The sequence below is a fragment of the Sciurus carolinensis genome, chromosome 1, assembly GCF_902686445.1.
Source record: "Sciurus carolinensis chromosome 1, mSciCar1.2, whole genome shotgun sequence".
NCBI classification, from domain to species: Eukaryota; Metazoa; Chordata; class Mammalia; order Rodentia; family Sciuridae; genus Sciurus; species Sciurus carolinensis.
In genome coordinates this window covers 3,572,974-3,594,864 of record NC_062213.1, presented here as the reverse complement: position 1 = coordinate 3,594,864, position 21,891 = coordinate 3,572,974, and the positions used below count along the sequence as shown (strand labels likewise).

Here is a 21,891-nt window from a genome sequence, read left to right as displayed (position 1 = left end):
GCTGGGAAGCAAAGACTGTCAGCAGAGCACAGGAAGAGAGACAAGCACTCCCAGAACCTTCTTCCCATCTTCCTTACAGGGAGCTATTCCACAATAAAAGCATGTATTTCCAAACTGGAGCATTCTGGATGTGGACCTGGTTCTGCCACGGGAGGGGTCTGGCTATAACTTTGTAGTCGATTTAAGTAAGTATGTGTTTCCTTTTCTCCTAAGACATCCTAACAGTCCTTCAGGTCAGGAAAGCTTTTGGTGCCCATGCCTGAAGCCTGCTGTTCAGTGCAGAGGGAGATGTGACCTGTGAAGTCTTGTAGGGCACAAGTGGCAGGGCAGAAGGATGGGGGCTCTGGCAGTGCCCAGGAGTCAGCAGCACAGTGCGGCTGGCAGAGCATGTGCAGAGGCACAGGGCGACGGCAGAGTGAGTGCTGACATCCTTCCCCGCGCAGAGGGCCCTGTGGAGCTGGGTGGGGCAGGGGCCTTCCTACTGCTGGCCACAGTCTCTGGGGAGGTCTGTGTGCGAGGCTGCCGACACCTGTTAGCCCCAGCGGTTGCACTTCTAAGCTCTCAGAGCCAGGTGGAGAGAAAGAAATCCCATGCTGGGTTCTGTTACAGACGGAGAATCAAAGACAGACCGAGAAGGTTGCATGTTTGAAGAAAAGTAAAAGGCAGACCATTTTTTTCTGTGAAAATGGCTTGTTCTTATGCTACTTCTAGGTCAAAGGGAGGAGACCCACATTAAAAAGAAAAGCTCAAGGTCAATGTGAGGCATCTATGCAGTTTCTTCCCAACAACTTTTAAATAATGGATTTACACAAGTATGCCAGAACTCTTTCAGATGTCTGGCAGGTGAGAAAATAAAACAAGGCCAAAGGACACACAGATATGAGCCTCAGCCACCACACACAGTGCAGCCCGCTGCAGGCTCTATGCAGGGCTCGTGGAGAAGCACCAGGGCTGCTGGGTGCTTCTGGAGGCCTACTATAGAGACTACATCTTAATCTATCTCAGGAGGCCAGGCAGGGACACACAGGCTGTCCCACTTTAATACAAGGCACCTCTCCGAGCTGTGTGGCCCTGGGCCACAGACCATCTGCACTGGTTTCACCTGTGTGGCATACGTCTTCGGGGCCAAACTGCACAACTATCCTATGTGTGACTGAGATAAGATGCAACTTATACTCATAAACAAAACTACTGGCCTCTTACTAATCTTCACTGCATTATTAATTATCAAAGAGTATATCCTAAATGCACTTAAACTACTTTGATAAGAAATTAGCTCAGAGGAAGCTTTCAGAATTCCATCGCACCCCGATTCCCAAACCTGAGCATCAGTTACTAGGGTCTCACGTCAGTCCAGAGGGACCTATGAAGCCACACATAAATAGCAGGTCGTTAACATGAAGTGAGAACTGTGCTGTCCAGCAGTGCAGCACCTGGCTGTGTCCAGCCTTTTATACCTCCATTTGTTAGAATCAAATCTAGACTCGTGTTCCCAGTCACTGTTTCTCAAGTGCTTGGCAGCCCTGTGTGGCTACTGGCTACCAAACTGGACAGGGCAGACACAGGATCTTCGCATCACCATCCAAACAGACTGGCAGGGTTGGTCCAGGTGATGACTCCAAGACTTCGGGCAAGCGGCCTCTGTGAACAGTGCTGGGGGCCTGAGGGCGCCTGGGCAAGGGCTGGGGATGAGATGAATGGACAGGCTCTCAGACTCAGAAGGACAGCGGGCGCAGAGTGTGGCACGGCGGGGTGGGGAGGACCCTGCGGCAGGCCAGAAGGGACTGGCGTGGGCCCCGCAGCAGGGGGCATCCAAGCTCCCCTCCCTGCCTTCTCCTGCAGGGGTGAGGGTTCCGGGGTCTGCTCTCTAGGACCTTGACAATCTGTACCTGAGCCACAGGACAGCTGTGCTCATGTGCTTCTCAGTGCACATGTCCAGTGGGCAGTGCCATCAGGCCCTGGCAGGGAGTAGCCACTGTGGAGCTCTCCTCTCTCCAGGAGAGCGCGGCATGAACGAGTGGCAACAGAACACAAGTTCAACCAGACAGCGCAGCTCCTGAGGTGCGGGTGTCTGGGACCTTCAGTGATTCTCATGACCACTTTAAGCCAGAACACGGCCTCCCTTTTCATTTTTACTTTCTGCAGTCCTGGGGATGGGAACAAGGAAACAAGGGCTTCAGGCAGGCTAGGTAAGTGCTCTACCGCCGAGTTCCTTCCAGCCCCAGAGCTCTCCTGATTGACTTGACTCTGCCCTTGGAGGGAAATAACCAGACCACTGCTGACTGATGGGGGCTGCTTCTCTTTCCCTCGGAGCTCTGAGATTCCCATGGCCACTCGGTGGTTCTGGCAAGCAGCACACACTTGTGCCCTGAGTGGAGTGCCACACAAGCCCCCTCGCCTGCCCCTGGCTGTTCAAAACAGACCACGCAGGAAGACAGCTCAGTGTGCGCCACACTCTGCCCTCAGAGCCCAGTCAGTCGAGGACACTCGAGGGTGCACAGGGGCTGTGGAGTCACCTGCAGCCTAGCCCTTGTCCTGCACATGCGTTCACGTCCACAGACGGAGCATGCCAGGCCCCAGAGGCCTCATCTGGAATGGGCATCCTATGCGTATGAACAGGAAATAGGCATGCGATGTGGGGGACTGGGGACTGAGCCGGCAGCGCTCCACCACTCAGCTACACCCTGGCCATTTTCCTTTTTGAGACCAGGGTCTCACTAAGTTGCCCAGGTTGCCTTAACACTTGCAATCCTTCTGCATCCGCCTCCCCAGTGGGTGGGATTACAGGTGTGTCACTGTGACTGGCCCTGTGAGTTATTCTTCAATGTCAAGGACAACTCTGTTTTCTCTTTCAGTAGCATTTCTTAGAAGACTCCGGTCTCATCTGGTGACCTTAATACATTCTGGACATGACTCCTCAAATATTTAAAGCCCTGGCAAAAAAAAAAAAAAAAAAAACAACAACCAAAACTAACTTCAAAATACAACTTAAATGTGTATTCTCATATATCCCTATCTTCTCTCCAAAACTCTCAGAATTTTGAATCTTTAATTTAAAAATAGTACGGAAGTCCTTTAACTTCAAAATTATACATTACACCTCTTACAAACTGGTGAAGTGTTAAAATTCTCTACCTGCAATACGGAGTCCCACCTCTCTCTTCATGACATTCTCCCCTCCATCCTGGCTAACGAAAAGAACTCTGTTGGCCACGCACAATGCTGCACTCCCCAGCTCCTCACATGGCCAGGTGAGATCAAGGTCTCTCCAAGGGAAAGCACTATGTACACATTTGTGTCCTGAAACGGGAGAGAAAGAGAAGGTCCATCTCTGCCCACTGCATAGGGTGGAATACCGATGTGATGGGTAGCATCCAGCAGCCTCCCCAGGTCACGAGGAGGCACTAGACTGTGAAATGGCAAGGGAAAAGGAATCTGGAGCCCAATGGCTGAGGAACACTGGCTGTCTAGGATTTGCTTTAATGAGAGACAAACAAGATGCCTCAGGGAAGTCACTTCCAACTCCTGCCAACTCTGTCAGCATCCCCTTCTTTCCATATGATTCTAGGCATAAAGAAAGCACTGAATTACCACTGACAAGAAAGACAATAGAAAAAAAAAAAGAAAACAAATCACAAAAATAATTAACCTTAAATAAATTAATGCTATTTATTTTTCCACAATGACGGGGACTGAGCTCAGGTTGTGCAGGCATTCTGCTGAGCCAGAGCCCAGTCCCTTACACGTGCATGCCAGGCAAGCGAGCTACCACTGAGCTACGCCCCAGCACTTTCCTCAGCTAATTCTAAGTCTATTCATTCTAGAAATTTCTTATGGAATGCCTGATAAATGTCAGATCCTCCATCAAGTGTGGGGAAAACAGATAAAACCCCTCCACCAATGCAGCTCACATTCTACGAAGGAACAAAGATAATCATACAAACACACAAAGACTCTACGTGGGAAAATGATCCTATTTCTGGAGAAAGGTGAACCAATCAATCGGGAGGAGAAAAGCGAAGCTAACTGGTTCACGATGGCCACTCACACTGGCGCTCTGGTCTGGAGGACAGCCATGTTAAGCCTCCTCCACCCTGACTCCAGGTGGGAAGGCACTGCAGCATCTGGTCTGCTGGCACTGCAGTGGTGCAGGAGAGGATGGAGCAGCCTGGCTTCCTGGCTGCTGCCTTTGTCCCTGGCCTCCTGCTCTCAGAAGATGTAGATGAAGACTCCTCTGTGCTATGCTTGCTTCCTGGTGGTACAGGGTGCCAGAGCTGAGCCTAGGGCCTCTCTGCCATGTTACTGTTCCTTCACCTACAAAAGAGGCACCTTGGTTCCACCAGGCTTGGAAGGACAGAGAAAGAATGATGAATTTGAATTTCTTTACAGAAAAAATACAGAAGGTTCTAGAAGGTATGTGTCCCATCGTCTGAAGAGAGGCCTCATATCTAAACACTCTCAACTAGCTATTTTGAAATGTGGTGAAGTTGAAGGGGCCATCTGCACCAGGTTGTGCATCACCAAGCTTACCTTTAAAATTTCTAGTCAATTATATCAACTACTTAAAAGACTTTTTATAATGGGCAAGGAGAAAGAGAATCCTGAAGATGATAAGGAACAAGCAATATTATATACTCATGTATAATTCTATACTAAAAAACCCACAAATTCCTAAATGGCTCCAAGTTACTAGCAAACACCAGACAGAGAAAGTGCTGCTGACCCTGCCCTTGGGCATGAGAGCAGAGTGTCCTCAGTCCTCCTGCAGGCTAGTCACACAGCAACACCATGCCCAGAGCATTGCCAGGCTCCCAGCACCTGAGCAGGTGGGTGGGAGGCAGAACCTGGCAGTGCAAAGTATCAAGAAAATACAACCACTGAGCTAGAACTGAGACCATGTGGGAAATACACAAATTCACAAAATGACAGAGCCAGAAAGCCGTGTGATGACACACGCCTGGAATGCCAGGGACTCAGAGGCTGAGGCAGGAAGACTGCACGTTTAAGGCCAGTCTGGCCGCTTCACTGAGCGCAGCTCAATAGTACAGTCCTCCTGGGTTCAATCCCCAGGACCGAAAACAGACAGAAGTAGAATTTTACCACCAAAAACTAAATATTAACAAACTTAAAAAATGTACTTTAAGAAAGAGGAAGACTGTGTGAAAAATATGAGGTGGTCACAGGCATAGGCATGTGCTGCGGGGAGCTTCGGGCAGGCATCGAGCTGGGCATGGAGCAGGGCTGCAGCAGGGCCACTCCTGGCTTTCACTCAAAGCCACCAGTGGAGAGAAACAAAGCCTGGAGCCTCGCCCGACCAGTCCAGGGCCACCAGGGGATTAAGTGAGGGTCGGGTGCACAGCCAATTCAGACGCTGCTGGTGCCCCGCGGTTACTGCCAAACAGCACACCCAGCTGTGCACAGAAAACAGGACGGACAGACAGCTCCGCGCAGAGCTGTGCACTAGAGACCACGGGACGGAGCCAAAGCCCCTCCACGGTGCAGACGAGAGCATAGGTGAAAGCCAGACAGACAAGGCGTGATGGCAAGAGACTGCTGGAAGGAAATAAAGAAATCAGAAGGCAAACGTGAAAAACTGCATGCACACTGCCACTAAGAGAAAGGGAAGGAAACGAGAAATGCCAACTTAAGAGGCACCAATAATTAAACAAGATCACAGACACATTTTCCAGAAGAACACATGAATCCACAGAAGCAGCAGCAAGCCATGTCCTGATGCGGTCCACGAAAGGAAATCTAGGCCCAAGACACGAGTAAAACTAGAGAAACCCAAAATAAGGAAAGAACTTAAAAGAAAGCAACCAGGAAGAGATGCCAAAAGAACTCTCTGCAGTTGTAACAGAATGTTGTCTTTACAACACTGAGAAAATACAATACTTTGGATGTTACATGTGAAGTAAAAGTACACCAAAAGGTAGCCTGAGGCACACAAAGAACATTTAAGAAATAAAATGACAGCCAGGCACAAAGGGGCTCAACTGCAATACCAGCAACAGGGGAGGCTGGGGCAGGAGGCTCCCAAGCTCAAGGTCAGTCTCTGCAACTCAGTGAGACCCTGTCTCAAAACTAAAATGTTAGGTAATAATACAGGGTTGGGTATGTAGCTCAGTGGTAGAGTGCCCTGGGTTCAACCCCCAGTAGCCCCCACACAATATAAATAAATAAAATGACAAACTATGGGGACAGTAATAATGACATCTTATGTTTGGAGTTTAAGAAAAGATTGAATTAACAGAAAAACTGGCATGTAAGCTGGAGGGACTTAAGGTGCTCCAAGGTCTTCGCATCTCTTCAGAGAAGGTCATATCTTTTAAAAATCTAGATGTGTCTAGCTAGTATAGAAGGTGAAGTATAAGGGCAACTAATGAAAGGGTATAAAGAGTTCATAAATTCCCAACCTATCAGAGAAGAAAACCTGGAAGAAGAAAACAAACTAGGGCAAGCGCGTGTGCGCACACACACACACACACACACAGAATCTATTTCTAGGACACCTGCAGCCAAGAACAAGTACAGAACATTAATCTTAACAGACAAAGAAATGCATTAGGCCTATCAGTTAGAGGGAAGATTTGGCAAACTGAGTTTAGAGAATCCCATTCTACAGTATTTACAACGAAGACATCTAAAAAGTCTAAGGAAACAGAAAAGTTGAAAGTGAGAAATGGAAAATATAACCCAAGCAACAGCATTCTGAAGAGGGCAAACAGGCCTCTGGACCAAACACAGACACCATGTCAGTCGGCACAGGGTCACTGAGCTGCACAAGGGTCAGTCACCAAGAAGACAGGAACACTGAACCAACGAGAGCAGAGCCTGACAGACCTGCAGAGCAAGCTGGTTGCCACATTCCCCCTGACCTGGCCTTTCAAGAGGCGAACATCAAGACACTCCCAGGCCGACTCACGCCAACATCTGTGAAGACAATCACACAGCGAGCACAGTGGCATCAGCGGTAGAGCAGGGGGCAGGCTGCATGCTCACCGCACAGGCCTCACCTGCTTTGTGAACCTTTGAAACTCGCGATTCATGCACCAACAGAGCTCACAAGTCGAAAAAGGCGCTTCTCAGACCGAGGTTAAGATTTAACAAAAAATATTTTTTTTAAATCCACACATTTGGCTGGGTGTGATGGTGCATGCCTATAATTCCAGCAGTTTGGGAGGCTGAGGCAGGAGGATTTTGAGTTCAAAGCCAGGCTCAGCAACTTAGCAAGGCTCTAAGCAACTCAGTGAGACCCTGTTTCTAAATAAAGTACAAAATAGGGCTGGGGATGTGGCTCAGTGGTCGAGTGCCCTGAGTTCAATCCCTGTTCAAAACAAACAAACAAACAAAACCATACAGATGCTAAAAATATAGGTAACATTACAACTGTATGCCAACATATGTGGTAGCTTACATAACATGGCCTATATTAGCAAAGAATCCACGTGCTGCTGAGAAGAAAATGTATTCGGTCATTGATGGATGAAATACTCCATGTATGTCTGTTAAGTCTAAATTACCAATTTTCTTTTTTAGTTCTATAGCTTCTTTATTTAGTTTTTGTTTGGAGGATCTATCCAGTGGTGACAGAGGCATGTTAAAGTTACCCAGTAGTATTGTGTTGTGGTCTATTTGATTCTTGAAATTGAGAAGTTTTGTTTGATGTACATAGATGCTCCAATGTTTGGGGGCATATTCACAACTATTATGTCTTATTGATGTATGATTCCCTTAAGCATTATGAAATGTCCTTCTTTATCCCTTCTGACTAACTTTGAAGTCCACTTTATCTGATATGAGGACAGAAACCTCTGCTTTGTTTACATAAACCATGAGTGATATGTTTTTTCCCATCCTTTCACCTTCAGTTTGTGGATGTCTTTGCCTATGAGGCGAGTCTCCTGGAGACAGCATATTATTGGGTCTTGTTTTTTAATTAATCCAATCTGCTAGTCTGTGTCTTTTGATTGATGAGTTTAGGCCATTAATGTTCAAGGTTATTACTGACATGATTTTTATTCCTGGTCATTTGGGTTTATTTCCTTCAATTTGCATTAGTTTCTCCTTTGACTGACTATTCCTTAGTGTACTTCCTCCCTTTGCTAGTTCACACTTTTTTTTAATTTCCTTTCATGTTTATGGAATATTTTGTTGAGAATGTTTTGTAGTAGGCTATCTAGTTGCAAGTTCTTTTAACTTTTGTTTATCATGGAAGGTTTTTATATCATCTTCAAATCTGAAGCTTTATTTTGTGGGATACAGGATTCTTGGTTGGCATCCATTTTCTTTCAGAGCTTGGTAAATGGTATTCCAGGACCTCCTAGCTTTGAAAGTCTGGGTTGAGAAATCAGCTGAGATCCGAATTAGTTTCCTCCTATATATAATCTGATATTTTTTATCTCACAGCCTTTAAAATTCTATCCTTATTCTGTATGTTAGGTATTTTTATAATAATGTGCCTTGGCGTGGGTCTGTAATTTTGTATATTTGGGGTCCTGTAAGCCTCTTGTATTTGATTTTCCATTTCATTCTTTAGGTCTGGGAGATTTTCTGATATTATTTCATTGAAAAGATTGTACATTCCTTTGTTCTGTATCTCCTTACCTCCTTCTATCCCAAAACATCTTAAGTTTGGTCTTTTCATGTTATCTCATAGTTCTTAGAAGTCCTGTTCATGGTTTCTTAACATCTTTTCTCCATGGCCAACTCTATTTTCAAGATTATATATTTTGTCTTCATTGCCTGAAGTTCTATCTGCCAAGTGGTCTGCTGGTGTTACTTTATGTTGAATTTTTAAGTTGATTTACTTTTTCCTTCATTTCAAGGATTTCTGTTTTTTTTTTTTTTTCCCAGAGTCTCTGACTCGTTATTGAAGTGGTCCTTCACTTCCTGTATTTTCTCTCTGATTTCATTGCTCGTACCACCCTTTACTTCACAGATCAGTTTAACTATGTACATTCTAAACTCCTTCTCTGATATTTTTTTCCACTGTGGTGTTGATGGATTTTATAATGGGAGTATCTCGGTTTATTTGGGGTGTTTGTTCCCTTGCCTTTCCATGTTGTTTGTGTGGCTACCCATCTAACAGTATGAGTCTGAGGCAGTAGAATATCTACCCTGTGGACTTGCAGTGTCCCTGAAGGTTTTCAGTACTTCACTGTTTACGGAGAAGCAAATAATAACAATGACCAATGCAAACAATATATAGCATTAAACCAAATAGTTCCTACTATGATGTCTACAATGTTAATTATCACAATAAACAGATATAATATGATCAGTTATTGCCTACAATAAAAACAGCAAGTTTGCAGAAGAGTTTATAATTGCAAGTGGTGGACAGGGAGAGAACAGAAGTAGCATAGGATGTGATGATTAGGAGGGAGCAGGGGAGAAGACCGAAGTACAAGATTAAAGGAAGAGTGAAAGGGAGAACAATAGAGATTGGTTGTTAGCAGAAGAGAACAAAGAATCAAGGGAAACAGGTACAAAAAAAGAATATATAAAGTAAAACCAAACATCCTAGTTTACAAAAAAACTAATCCACGAAAAATAATTGGCTTCAAAAGAGCCAGAAATGAGAGGGAAAAAAACAAAACAAAAAACACATGAGTATGTAGAAATGTCAAAGTACCCTTCAGGTCACAATTAAACAGAGAAAAAGAATTTTTAAAACAATGATCTTGATGAAAAGTTAAAAGAATTCTTCCAGTTGGGGTTCAAAATATTCTCAGCGTCTCTCTTCAGCAGTTTTGGGTGGAGTCATCTGGAGCCTGATGCTCCGCCCTCAGATTGCTGGGATGCGAGAGCTGATCCGGTAGGCAGAGTTCCTGAGGCAGGGTTTAGGCTTAGGCGGGCTCCTGGCTCTTCGCTGAATGCCAACTGGTCTGGAGATTTTGAATCAGTGCACCTCCGGCACCCAGAACTTGCCGGTCCACACTGGAAGACTGTACCCCAGGGATCTCCCCTGGGTCCCACTCGTGTGGTGAGGGACCCAATTCTTCGTCTCCTACATCACCTTTGATCCCGGTTTAGGGTTCAGTCTCCAAACAATCTCTCCAGCCCCGTCCTTCCGAGTTCCGGCTCAGATGTGTCTCTTCCAGTGGATTCTGCAAGCTGTCGGATTTTGGGGGAGTGGTAGAGCTGGGTGGGTTTCCATGACCAGTTGTCCCCTGTGTAAACCTCTCTCCACGTCTGGTTTTCTTCTGGTCACTTAAGCACACTGTGCCGTGCAGTGTGTGTTTACTGGGCTCATATTTTGGGCCAAACTCGAGTTTGCCAGGAATTGGCCCCTTCAGCTGCTGGCCCCTGTGCAGCGGTTGCAAAATGGTTCCTTCCTTAGTCCTCTGCACACCTCCTGGAGAGGTGGCGTCTTCTTTCCCTGCTCACTGATATTGTGTGGCGCTTCTTTCAGGTTTGCCCAGCAATGTCCTTGCTTTCTAAATGCTTCACGCTCAGACATGCCTTGGGGTCTCTCAACAATGCAAGTTTCTTAAATTCCCTTATCCCTCCACTATGTTCATGGAGGGGCCGCTCTGGTTGGTGCTCTGGCCCAGTTGGGGCAGTGGCTGTGCTGCTGAGGATTTCTTCCTCATTTTATTATATCCAACCTCCTAAGTCCTTGATCTGCTTTGACTGTCCAGTTTTAAATTCCAGTAAGTACCACGCTCCCATCTACCTTGCTGAGAAGCTGCCTATCTGCTTTCTTGGTTTTCCTTGCTACTTGTATTCTTGATAATTGCCGTTCTGACTGGAGTGAGATGGAATCTCAGTGTGTTTTAATTTGCATTTCTCTAACTGCTAGAGATGTTGAACACTTTGTCATATATTTGTTGAATAATCATATTTCTTCTTCTGTGAAGTCTGTTCAGTTCCTTTGCCCATTTATTGATTAATTGGGTTATTTGTTTTTCTGGTGTTAAGTTTTTTGAGTTCTTTATACACCCTGGAGATTGATTCTCTGAGGTGCAGGTGGTAAAGACTTTCTCCTATTCTGTAGACTCTCTTCATGTTCTTTTTAAAAATATTTTATTTAGAGACAGAGTCTCGCTGAGTTGCTTAGGGCCTTGTTAAATTGCTAAGGCTGGCTTTGAACTTGAGATCCTCCTGCCTTGGCCTCCTAAACCACTGGGATTACAGGTGTGCACAACTGCACCTGGCTCTCTTCATGTTCTTGCTTGTTTCCTTTCCTGTGAAGAAGCTTTTGTTTGATTCCATCCCATCTATTGATTCTTGGTTTTACTTCTTGCACTTTAGGAGTCTTGTCCCGCCAGATTTAAAATTTGAGATAAACATTTCAGAGTAGTTCTACATTTCCTGAGTTGCAGAGATGATAGCTCACCTGCTCATACTCGGGTGCTCTGCTGTCAACATCTTGTATCACTCTGTACACTGGTCACATTTGACCTGTGGACACTTCTCCAGATGTCCCTTCTCCGAGCCAGCTTCCTATGTGAGCAGCACGCTGCACCCAACATCAGGTCTCTGTTGCAGGCTCCACCTGGCACTGCCAGCCTCTCAGGCTTGCCTTTTTCCAGATGACCTGCATTGGCAGTTCTGAAGAGTGAGGGTTAGGTATTGTATAAAATGACCCTCAACTGGGTTTTGAGAGTTATTCTCATGATAGACTGGGGTAAGACTTAAGAGGAGGACCACAGTGGTGGACTGCTACCTCAACACATCGCGTCACAGTGGCACCCTGTCAATGAGACTTGTCACTACTGGTGTTGACCTGAACACTCTGGCTGAGGGCCTGCCGGTTCCTCCAGGCGGCATCAGTTGTTCCTCCCACCGGCCGCTCCGCTCCCTCTCACCTGGTACTCTCTGAAGCAAGCCCAAGCCTTGGGGGTAGGCTTATGCTCCACCACCTCTGGGAGGGATATCTACAAAAAGTACTGGGCATTCTGGAGAGCAGACAGCACTTCACATTGTGTATTCAGCCTCTGCCTTCGCGTGGACCCGTTGTATTTACTGTGCACGCTGGCTCACTGTCAAAGGCTGTACATTTAATTTCTCGCTTGAATTCTTCCCACTTTTGTCACTGGGAGTACCTCAGTTGGCTCCCATGACCCTGGGATACAGCTCACCTTGCTGCTTCCTTCTTGCCAGTGCTGAGAGCCTCTAAGCTCATGCCTAGAGCAAGGCACACTGGAGAACAGTGTGAGAAACCACCTCTGGTGCTGCTGGGGTTAGTGACCTCATGGCAGATGCAGTGAGCCCACGTTTCCCTTTCCTCTTCCCCTAAAACACACGAGTGCTCCCTCAGAACTGAGAGTGAGCACGCCCAGGCATTTCTTTGCGACTCCACTACTGGTGCTCAGGACAGGAAACCACGGACAACAGCCCTTCCCTCTGTGACTGCTGCTCCATCCCTACTCGGAGACTCCTTGCTCCTCACATGGAAAGATTCAAGAGTCTTGATTTTTTGTTTCCTTTTCAACCTTCTTTAATATAATTCCAGTTTTGTGAGTATAGAATTCTAAATCACAAATCTCTTGAGGTGACTGTCCTGCTTCTTATGGCTCAAGGATTCAGCAAGGCTCCAGGGCCAAGTGCAAGTGCTTGTTGACGAGTGTTAATGACCTGACAGACACAATCTTTCTCTCCCTCAGACGTCCAGGGATCCTCCACCCTCAGGCATGCTGAGTTGCCTCCTGGGACTGCAGCCCATAGGCACCTCTTCTGCCCATCACACACACAGCCTGAGTTGCTCCCTCGGCTGCCAGGCCAGCCTATGCCATTCTGCAGTGGGACCACTCAGACCTTGAGGTCTGACCCTGACACCTCAGCTTCTAGCACGCTGTTCTATGATCTTGCTGACTTGTCTTGAGACCTCTCATCTAGCAATGAACTTACCCAGGGTGATAATTTTTTATTATTGAGTTCTCAATCTCTAGCACTTTATTACCACGGACTCAAAAGGTGCTCAATGATGGCTGTCAAGTGAATTCATGAACAAGTAAACAGATAACTAAGCAAACCACTAAGGTGATAAAAATCACTCCTATTTTTCCTGAATGTCCTTTTGAAATGAGACAAAAATAGTTTTCATTAAAGTCTTCAATGATTCCTTGGATTCTGGCAATCTGTACTTTAAGCATTAAGGAAAGTCTTTCAAGTTGAAGAATGTGACAACTTTTGAAAAAAAGATCCAAACCACAGTGAATGACAGGTTTAATATTTTAATGTCATCAATGGTATCATTATTACCTCACCAGCTGCTGAAGGATAGGAAAAATTCCATTTAGGTGTAACAAATTAGAGCAAATAAAATAAATTAGAAAATAAAAAAAAAATAACTGTGACTAGTAAGATACCCAGTTGATCTCAACAGTTCTTCACTTATGTCAAACAATTTATTTTGCATGTATCTCATCTGTTAAGAGGCACAGCACAGGTGCGATCTCTTCACACACGCACACACCATCACGAGTACTTGCTGAGTACTGACTGTGCAGCACTGTGACAGTGAGGTGCTGAGCTCCAAGGCCCCTGGCGCATTAGGTTGCAGCTGTCACTAGACGGCCTGTCAGGGCCATGTGCACACACGTGCCACCATGGGTCCAGAGGATGCTTAGTGAGTACCCAAAACAACTGTTTTATCTATTATTACCCATCATTACTTCTACTTTTACCTGCTTTGTAACAGTTTTCAAAAACTATTTACTTTTACTTTTATTTTTAAATGATAATACCTCCCTTGCAAAATCCTAATCTCAAAACAGGGATGTTAAACTCACAGCGAAAGAGCAGATGGGCACGCCCAGAAGGTCCAGATGAAATCCAAAGCCAAGTGAAGTCTTTACTACAGCAGAGGAGACATGGAGAGCCTTCACTGTTTTTACCGGCATCTCTCAAATGCCAGAAGAATTTCAGTAATGAGAGTAGGAAGTGTGTTGGCAAAATGTCGCACTACTGTAAATGTTTTATCTTTATAAAGATAAAACAAATATCAATTAGTTTCTGCTGAATTATCAAAAAGATGAAGTGCAGAACTCCACGGCTGCCAGGGTATAAGCTCAGTTCAGCTGGTGAGTATGTGAAACCATCTGAGTCTAACGTAGGAATCAATTTCATTATCAAAGAAACCTTTAGGTATTTTAAATTTTCTGATGCATGAGCAACAAGTAACCCCTGTAACTCCATTTGTGAAGAAAGAAAGAAAAAAAAAAAAGAAATCCTTAAATAAACTTATACAGAGGACATGAGCAATAGTACACAGGCAATTCTAGAATTCCATGTAGATCAGAAGCGACGCGCCCTCCCCATGATTAAATCTACACAAGTGTATTAATGCTTCCAGGCCATCGCATTATTAGCATGACATCTACCAACAAATTTAAATGTTTCCTAACAAAATTAATGACATCAAGAATTTTTTAAAAACTTGTCCTTTTCCAGATATACATTTTAGAAACATGGTATTTGAGTTAATTAATTTTAAGATCAGAAGTGATTCAGTTCTGAATACTTAGGGGTCTAGTTAGGGGTGAAATACTTACTCTAACACTTCATAGTTAGACTTCTTTTCCAGTGCGTTGCCACGCATCTCCCAGTATGATCGCCTAAAATCAAAGACATAAATTGATATGTGTATGTACAGAATGCTTACGTTGTTAAAGGATAGCAACAGGGGTCACCTAAATAATAAGCAAGTAATTTGGAATCTTCTCATACTTCGTTTAATATTTTACTGAAAATCTTGTGAAGAAAATACTTGGTAATTAAAAAAAAAAATAATGAAAACCACTGATGAATGAAGACTTCAATGTACAGTTACCACCTACCGTATTTCTAGACAACCCAACTTCAAAGCAATTTCCTGGTCCACTTGGTCTGCTATCTCTAGCATGTAGTCACTCTTCACCTGCAAGGAGAAGAAGCGGGGCTGTTTAGAGAAGACCTACTCCACCCAGGCACTCCACAGCATCTGCCAAGTGCCTGTCAACAACTGTACCAGATTCTGGATATAAAATGAGTGACACCAAGAACAACTGAAGAAATAAGTCTCCTGCTAAAAGAAGCTCACGATCATGTATGCTGGCTTACATGGGATTTAGAAACAAGTCACGCACCTGGACCATCAGAATAATCAGTTCCCTTGCACCCTTCCCACAGGGTCAGAAGCAAAACCAAGCAGGATGAGACCTGTTTTCATGAAAACCTGCAGCAGATGCATTTTCTAAGCTATGACTACACTTCTGCAGCATTTTGGGGACCTTAGTGCAAAAGTCAAGAAAATTTACATACTTATCGGGGCAACTGAGGTGTTTCCACTTAACCATTGATTGTATGCAACTGATCTGCAAAGTGAGGACATGCTTCAAGTCTAACATAAAGCAGGGTCTATAAGAATGCCAGAGATGCCTCCCAGCAACGAATATGCTCCATAAAAATGCTGATGAACTGGCCTCAAAGCCTGTGAGCAGCTGTACGCACAAAGGCTTCTTTAGAGATGAGACATGAACATACTCCTGACAGATGAGCACTGAGGGCAACATGGGCAATGACACCGAGGATGGGTGTGTGGTTCCAAGTCTTCCTCGCAGGGCATGTGGACCACCCCTTCACAGGGCAACTGGACAATCCCCTCCCAGAGCATCAGGGCCTCCCTCCCAGGGCATCCAGACCACCAAACACTTCACCCCACTACACCACCAACTGCACCAACACAAAACTCTGTGGGAATGTGCCTTATCTCCTGCATGACATCTTTCACAATACCTTTGATTTCTGACTCTTGGTCCTTGAAGCCTAATTTATTTACTCTCTGGCACTTTACAGAAAATAGTATATTGACTGCTGCCCTGAAAAAACCTCCAGACCCCGAGCTCTTCACTGCCAGCTCTGAGCCTCCTGGCACTCTGGCTCTGTGACTTCCACCCTGCTCGCTGGCCTCCACTTCACACCAATCTCGGTCTGTCTTATGAGGTTGTCATCACCACCTTCCCTGTCTCCCCTTTACCTATTTTAATTGCTTGGTAAAACTAACCTACATTGAACCCAACAACTCCTACATACTTGCAGCTGAGCAGCTGGAGAACACAGTACCACCTCACCTTAAGCTCTTGATGCCAACCTCAGCAGGCCTGCTGATGCCAACTAGGCGTTCAACAGTGCTCACTGTGGCGCTCTCCCACAAGCCAGTTTCACTTTCCTGAGTCACTGTGCACATCTCCCTCTCACAGATTTCTTTCTCTTGGGGCAGGAAAGCTGTCCTGTCCCTAGTGCAAGAAACCCATGCTCTCAATGCCTTTGCTTCATAGCCTGCCCAGGCCCCAGGACCTGGGTGGTCAATAAACATTGATTACATGAATAAGCGAGCAAATGCATGAACAGATAAACAGCCAACACACTGGGGAGTGGGTATTTCTGTGTGTGGATATTTTATAGATGAGACTGACAAGTAAAAAGAATTTCTATTCCCTGTACAGCAGACACTTAAGACTGACAACTGGAACTGAATTACTCAACCCAGTAGGTGAAGTAGAATCACTTATACTTCCATCAGCTTGCTCTTCTGTACCACAAACAGATCCAAATGTAAAAGCTCACCAGAGCAGCTTTCTCACTGAATACAAAAACAGGGAGGCACAGAGGCAGGTGTTTGCAAAAGGTGAAGCCCCAGAGCTAACTGGTGGCTCTGTTGTCTGGTACAGATTCCATGAAAGCCGCAGACCCTTGATGACATGCTGAGGAAAACACAAAACTGTCTGAAAGGTCAGTCACTGCAATTTCTAAACACTATTCACAGGTGAGAAAATATGATCCAGACTTGTATTTCATTCCTCAAAACTCAATTCAAGAGTTGCAAAAAGGGTCAATGATAATTTAACAATCTCCAAAGAATCTCCTATGAACATGACTTCAGGTCTGGGGGTGTTTTTCCTACAGCTCCAGTTTACTACTCTTGACCATCAGGGCTGCTGACCCTGGCCTGGAACACCCTGTGCTTTGAAATGATTCGCATGTTCTGCAAAGGGCTTTGACCACAGATGGCACACAGGCACGTCAGGCCTCATGGCCTTGTACCTCTCTGGGGGAAGGAGAGGAAACACCTGCTGGCTGCCTCCCATGCACCTCTAGACTGTGTTCTGAAGCCCCTGAGAGGGCCACATACCGAAGTGGTGCCTCCCTACTCAGGGTTGCTTACACTTATGTCCATTTCCCTTGTGAAACATGTCTCGACTACATCTTCTACTAATCCCAGATGAATTCATTGTTTCCATTTGCAAGATAAATGACACTTATCAGGCATTTCGGCCCACATGCACACGCAGTTGCATGCTACCTGATGACATCTCAGTCAGTGGCTTGATGCACGCGTGACAGTGGAGGGCTGGCGCTGTCTTAGTTCTTCCAGTGCATTCTGGGGTGTCGGCACAATAAAATCACCTGAAGACACACTTCTCAGAATGTACCCCTACTGTTCCATGATGTGGGACTGCACCCCATTGTGAAGCAGGCGGTCGTGGGCACGAGCGTATGCTCAGAAGCACAAGGACCTCCTTAAGCCAACTTATATACAGGGCATGATCATCACTGCCATCTTACGGCCTCAGAGAAACCCTAAAGAAAAGGACCAAGATGCTGGCAAAGAAGCACATACTACTTAGGGAGACCTTCCAGGGGCCAGGTCTGGAGCTCACCATTTTACCCTCATCATTTCTGATCTTCACAACTCTTCAGGGTTTGTTTTATTAGCACTGTTTATATATAAAGATCACAAAACTTAATTTACACTGGGTCACATAAGCAAGTGCCAAAGACAGAATTCAAACACCAACCTGACTGGTCCCTAAAACACAGGTTTCCATGTGCCTGCCCCCATGGCTGTCACAGGGCAGACCCACGTGACCGGAGCAGTGGTGGCCACACCTTGTTGACCCAACGCTCCACTGAGTCAAAGGCCAGCTCCACAGCCTCTCCTGGGTCTCACTGCTCTCGCTGTGTTCTCTCTTCAGCTGGGATTCCGACAGCTCATCAATTCCAGGTCCAGCAAGCGTACAGGCCTTTCAGAAGAAGAGGACTTCTACCACAGCGAGGCCTTAGAAGTCCCGAGGTGGACGGAAAACACTGCCAGGGAGCAGGCGTTAACCAGAACACAACCTCTGCTGCCTTCCCATTCTGTCTTTTATGTACAAGGATGATCAAGAAATATGGGTTGGATGATATAATATAACCCAGTTCACCTGAGCCTCCATTGATCACAAGAGCTTCTCTGAATCGTGGAGATGCACAGGCATGGAAAGAGGGAAGCGCACACTCTTAAATCTACCAAAGAAATTCTGAAAATCTGCCTCCTAGTAAGACAGAGCTGCACCTAATTTTTTTTACTGGTGCATGATTACACATACTGGTGGGATTTGTTATGCCAACCCTGTACATGTACACAACAGAGCCTGAACAACCCTGTTTCCAGTACCTTCTCTTTCCTTCCCCGCCTGCTTCCAGGTCTCCTGGGCATATATACAATTTTATCTTCTGTCTGGAAAAGGGCAGCTGACCATTCTCACTTCAGCTAAAAATGTCAGGTTTTAAACTCAAATTTCACACTTAGAGTTGCAATTTCTTTTTTGTTTTCATACTAGGATTGAACGCCCTGGGATGCTTTACCACTGAGTCAGAGCCCTAGTCCTTTTTATTTCAAGATAAGATCTCACTAAGTTGCTTGGGGCCTCATTAAGTTGCTGAGGCTGGCCTCAAAGTTACGATCCTCCTGCCTCAGCCTCCCAAGTTGTGATTATGGGCGTATGCCACCACACTGGGTTACAATTTTCAAAATATGCTTTAACTGTAGGTTCAAGGCCAAAACAGTATAAAAGAAGTCTATTTTTGCTATTAAATAATCTGAGTGAAATCTTACACAAATAATAAACTGGAAAAAACAGACTAATCAACAGCTGGCACCTCATATATTTCCACACTATAGCTAAGTTGTGGTTCTAGACTTGGTGTCGTCTTCAACTTCCTATTGGAACTCTTTTGTTAAATAAACCATTGATTGTTTAGTATTTTTTTTACAAATAACAGGTGAATATATTCATGTTAAATATGTTTATAGGAGTGAACAATGAGGACTTTGTGTCAGATCCAGGCGTCCCACTGGCTGAGAGGTCAACAGTGTCAAATGATCTCCACATGACTTCAGCATCATCAAAGCAAATTCAACCAATGTGGCAAGCTCTTGAATAACCAAGGACACAGACCTGGAAATTAATGGCCACTGTCATTTGCAAAAGGGTAGCAATCAAAAACAACTTTAACCAGTGAGAGCCAAGCAGAGAAAGAGAAATACAATGTTACACAGTGAAGGGAAAGTCTGATTTTTGAGGTACATATACTTTTCTTGTTCCTAAGAGTGGTAAGTTCTGTCATCAAAACGTATTTTTCAGACTCCTGACCTACAATAAATAGTGTCACAAGATTCCAGTTTATTTTTAGAATGTGATTAATCTCTTTCAGGATATTAAAAATGGGTCAATTTGAGGATTTCTTACCCTGGTAGTCACATTTAGGACAGCTTTTACTGTAAACTCGTGCACATAATATCGTCTGACTAGAATCGAACACTCCAACGTGAATACATCCACTGGCACCTTGCTTCCTGTGTGATCCATACAAAGTGGGCATGAATGAGATTCCAATAGGGAATGACAACATTAAGATTGTTTCCTGTACTCTATTTCCCCACTTGGAACAGGAAGGGAGTAGGACCTAAACATGATGCTTTTATTTCTACCTTATAAGAGCCATCATCAGAATCACCAGACCCCTCAAACAGACACTCAGCAGAGCTCCTGTCCTGTGCTGTGATACCTGACCTCTCTCAACATTCTCAACGATCCCCCACCTCATTAGGAAGTAGAACAATAACTAGATCAGTTATGAAAAAAACAGACCAGTCAAAGATTGGAAGGAAACACCAGAGAAGCATAAAACACAGCCAAGGCCCAGGACACATTAAAAAGTCACCAGCTCGGGGCAGAGGTGTGGATGGAGTGACCACTGAATGAATGGTTCAGTTTCATGTTACAAACGACAGACACATCAGGCAGGTGGACGGCCGCACGCTACAAACGTGCTGGTGACCATGAACTGTATGCTTGCAAATAGTTATGATGGCCAGTTACACGTTACATGCGTTTCAGCACAGTAAGAAAAAACGGGGAGGGAATAAGTACTACAGCTTAAGACAGAATGAGCAAAAAGGTTCAAGGAGACTTTCACAAGAAGACATACAACATCCAACAGATACTCAACCATCAGCAAGCAGCACTCAGGAAAGTGAGTAAGAACCATGTTTGATCCGACTGCACGTCTGCTAGACAGATTACCGGGGACCCGAACACCCAAAGCTGGGGACAGGTGGAGCGACCAGGACTCTCACACATTATTGGAAGGAACACAAAATATCACTGTCATTTTAGCAAAGAGATGGCACTTTTGTATAAAATGACACACACTACTGTAAGATCCAGCAATTCAACTCCAAAAGAAATGATGTTGACAAAAATGTCTGTAATGCCATGTTTATGGTCTTTTTACTAATAGTAGAAGAAAAAAAAAGGAACAGGTCAGATGTCCACGTGACATAAGAGATGCAAGACTGCAGACACACCTTACATTCATATAACAGAATACTAACAAGCAGACTGAACTCTCAAAACATCACACTAAGAAACAAAGTTGTTTTAGTCAGCTTTTTTGCTGCTGTGACTAGAAGACCTAATAAAAACACCTTTAGAGGTCTCAGTCCACGAAAAGCTGGCTCTGTTTCTCAGGGCTCGAGGAGAAGCAGGACATCATGGTGGAAGAGTGTGGAAGTGCAGCAGAGGGAAACAGCTCACATGATGATCAGAGAGCAGTGATTCCACTTGCCAGATACAATATATGCCCAAAGGAATGTGCCCAATGCCCACCTCCTCCAGCCACACTCTGCTTTCAGTTTCCACTCAGTTAATTCCATCAGGGGATTAATTCACTGATTGGGTTAAGGTCTCCAACCCAACCATTTCTCCTCTAACCCTTCTTGCACTGTCTCACACATGAGCTTCTGAGGGACACCTCACATCCAAAGCAGAAGCCTTGCATAAAAGAATACACACTATGTAGAGTATGTTTATAAGAAACTCTAAAACAGGTAAAACTAAGCTGCCGTGGGGAAACTGGGGTGGTGGTTGCCCTGTGGGGCTGGGAGGGAACTGGCTGCAAGCATTCTCTGGATGAGGCTCAGGCTCCATATCCTGAATGTGCTTGTCAAGATTCAATACGAGTATTCTTAACATTTATGCATTTAGTACAAGTATTCTTAACATCTGTGCATTTAATTGTGTAGTGCATAAATTTTATACCAAAACAAAAACTATAAGCAAACAGCAAACTGTAGTTAATGATATGCATGTTGAAGTATACTGGTATCTGAAATGTATACCAAAACACATCAAAATTCCGATGGATGAATGGCCACATATAGGAATGTAAGGATGAAATAACTATGTGATAACATATATAAAGTAGCTTGTGACAAAGATGAATTGGCTGTGTGTGCAATGACTGAATAGCAGAATCTAGGTAGAAGGTACACTGGTCACTGACAAATTCTTTCAATGTGGCTGTACATTTGAAAGTTTCATAATAAAATGGAGAAAAAACAAAAACAAAAACAAAAACAAACAAAAAAAAAAAACTCTGAGGTACAGAGAAATGAAGCTATTCCCTCCAGTAAAAGTGACCCGGTGGGTGAGGGCTCCAACCCCACAAAGCCTGCCAACACCCCTGACCTCCAGAAGCTGAGCTGAGTGTGAGGATGCACTCTGAGCCAGACCTGACCTGCCAGCCTTTGAACAAAGCCTGCTCCAGCTTCTGAAAGCTGCACTGTGAAGCCGA

At 44.9% G+C, this 21,891-nt stretch overlaps 1 protein-coding gene across 18 annotated transcripts in view; it reads right to left on the bottom strand.

The window, feature by feature from the left end:
- The window catches only part of Ptk2 (protein tyrosine kinase 2), a 252,489-nt gene that overhangs the window by 110,531 nt on the left and 120,067 nt on the right, over positions 1 to 21,891 (bottom strand). For all 18 annotated transcript variants that reach the window (XM_047525728.1, XM_047525608.1, XM_047525598.1 and 15 more), the window contains 2 exons: positions 14,790 to 14,869; positions 14,505 to 14,567 (listed from right to left, as the gene is read on the bottom strand). In XM_047525728.1, coding sequence (XP_047381684.1) covers positions 14,505 to 14,567; positions 14,790 to 14,869 — 143 coding nt within the window. The remainder of the gene's footprint in view (positions 1 to 14,504; positions 14,568 to 14,789; positions 14,870 to 21,891) is intronic.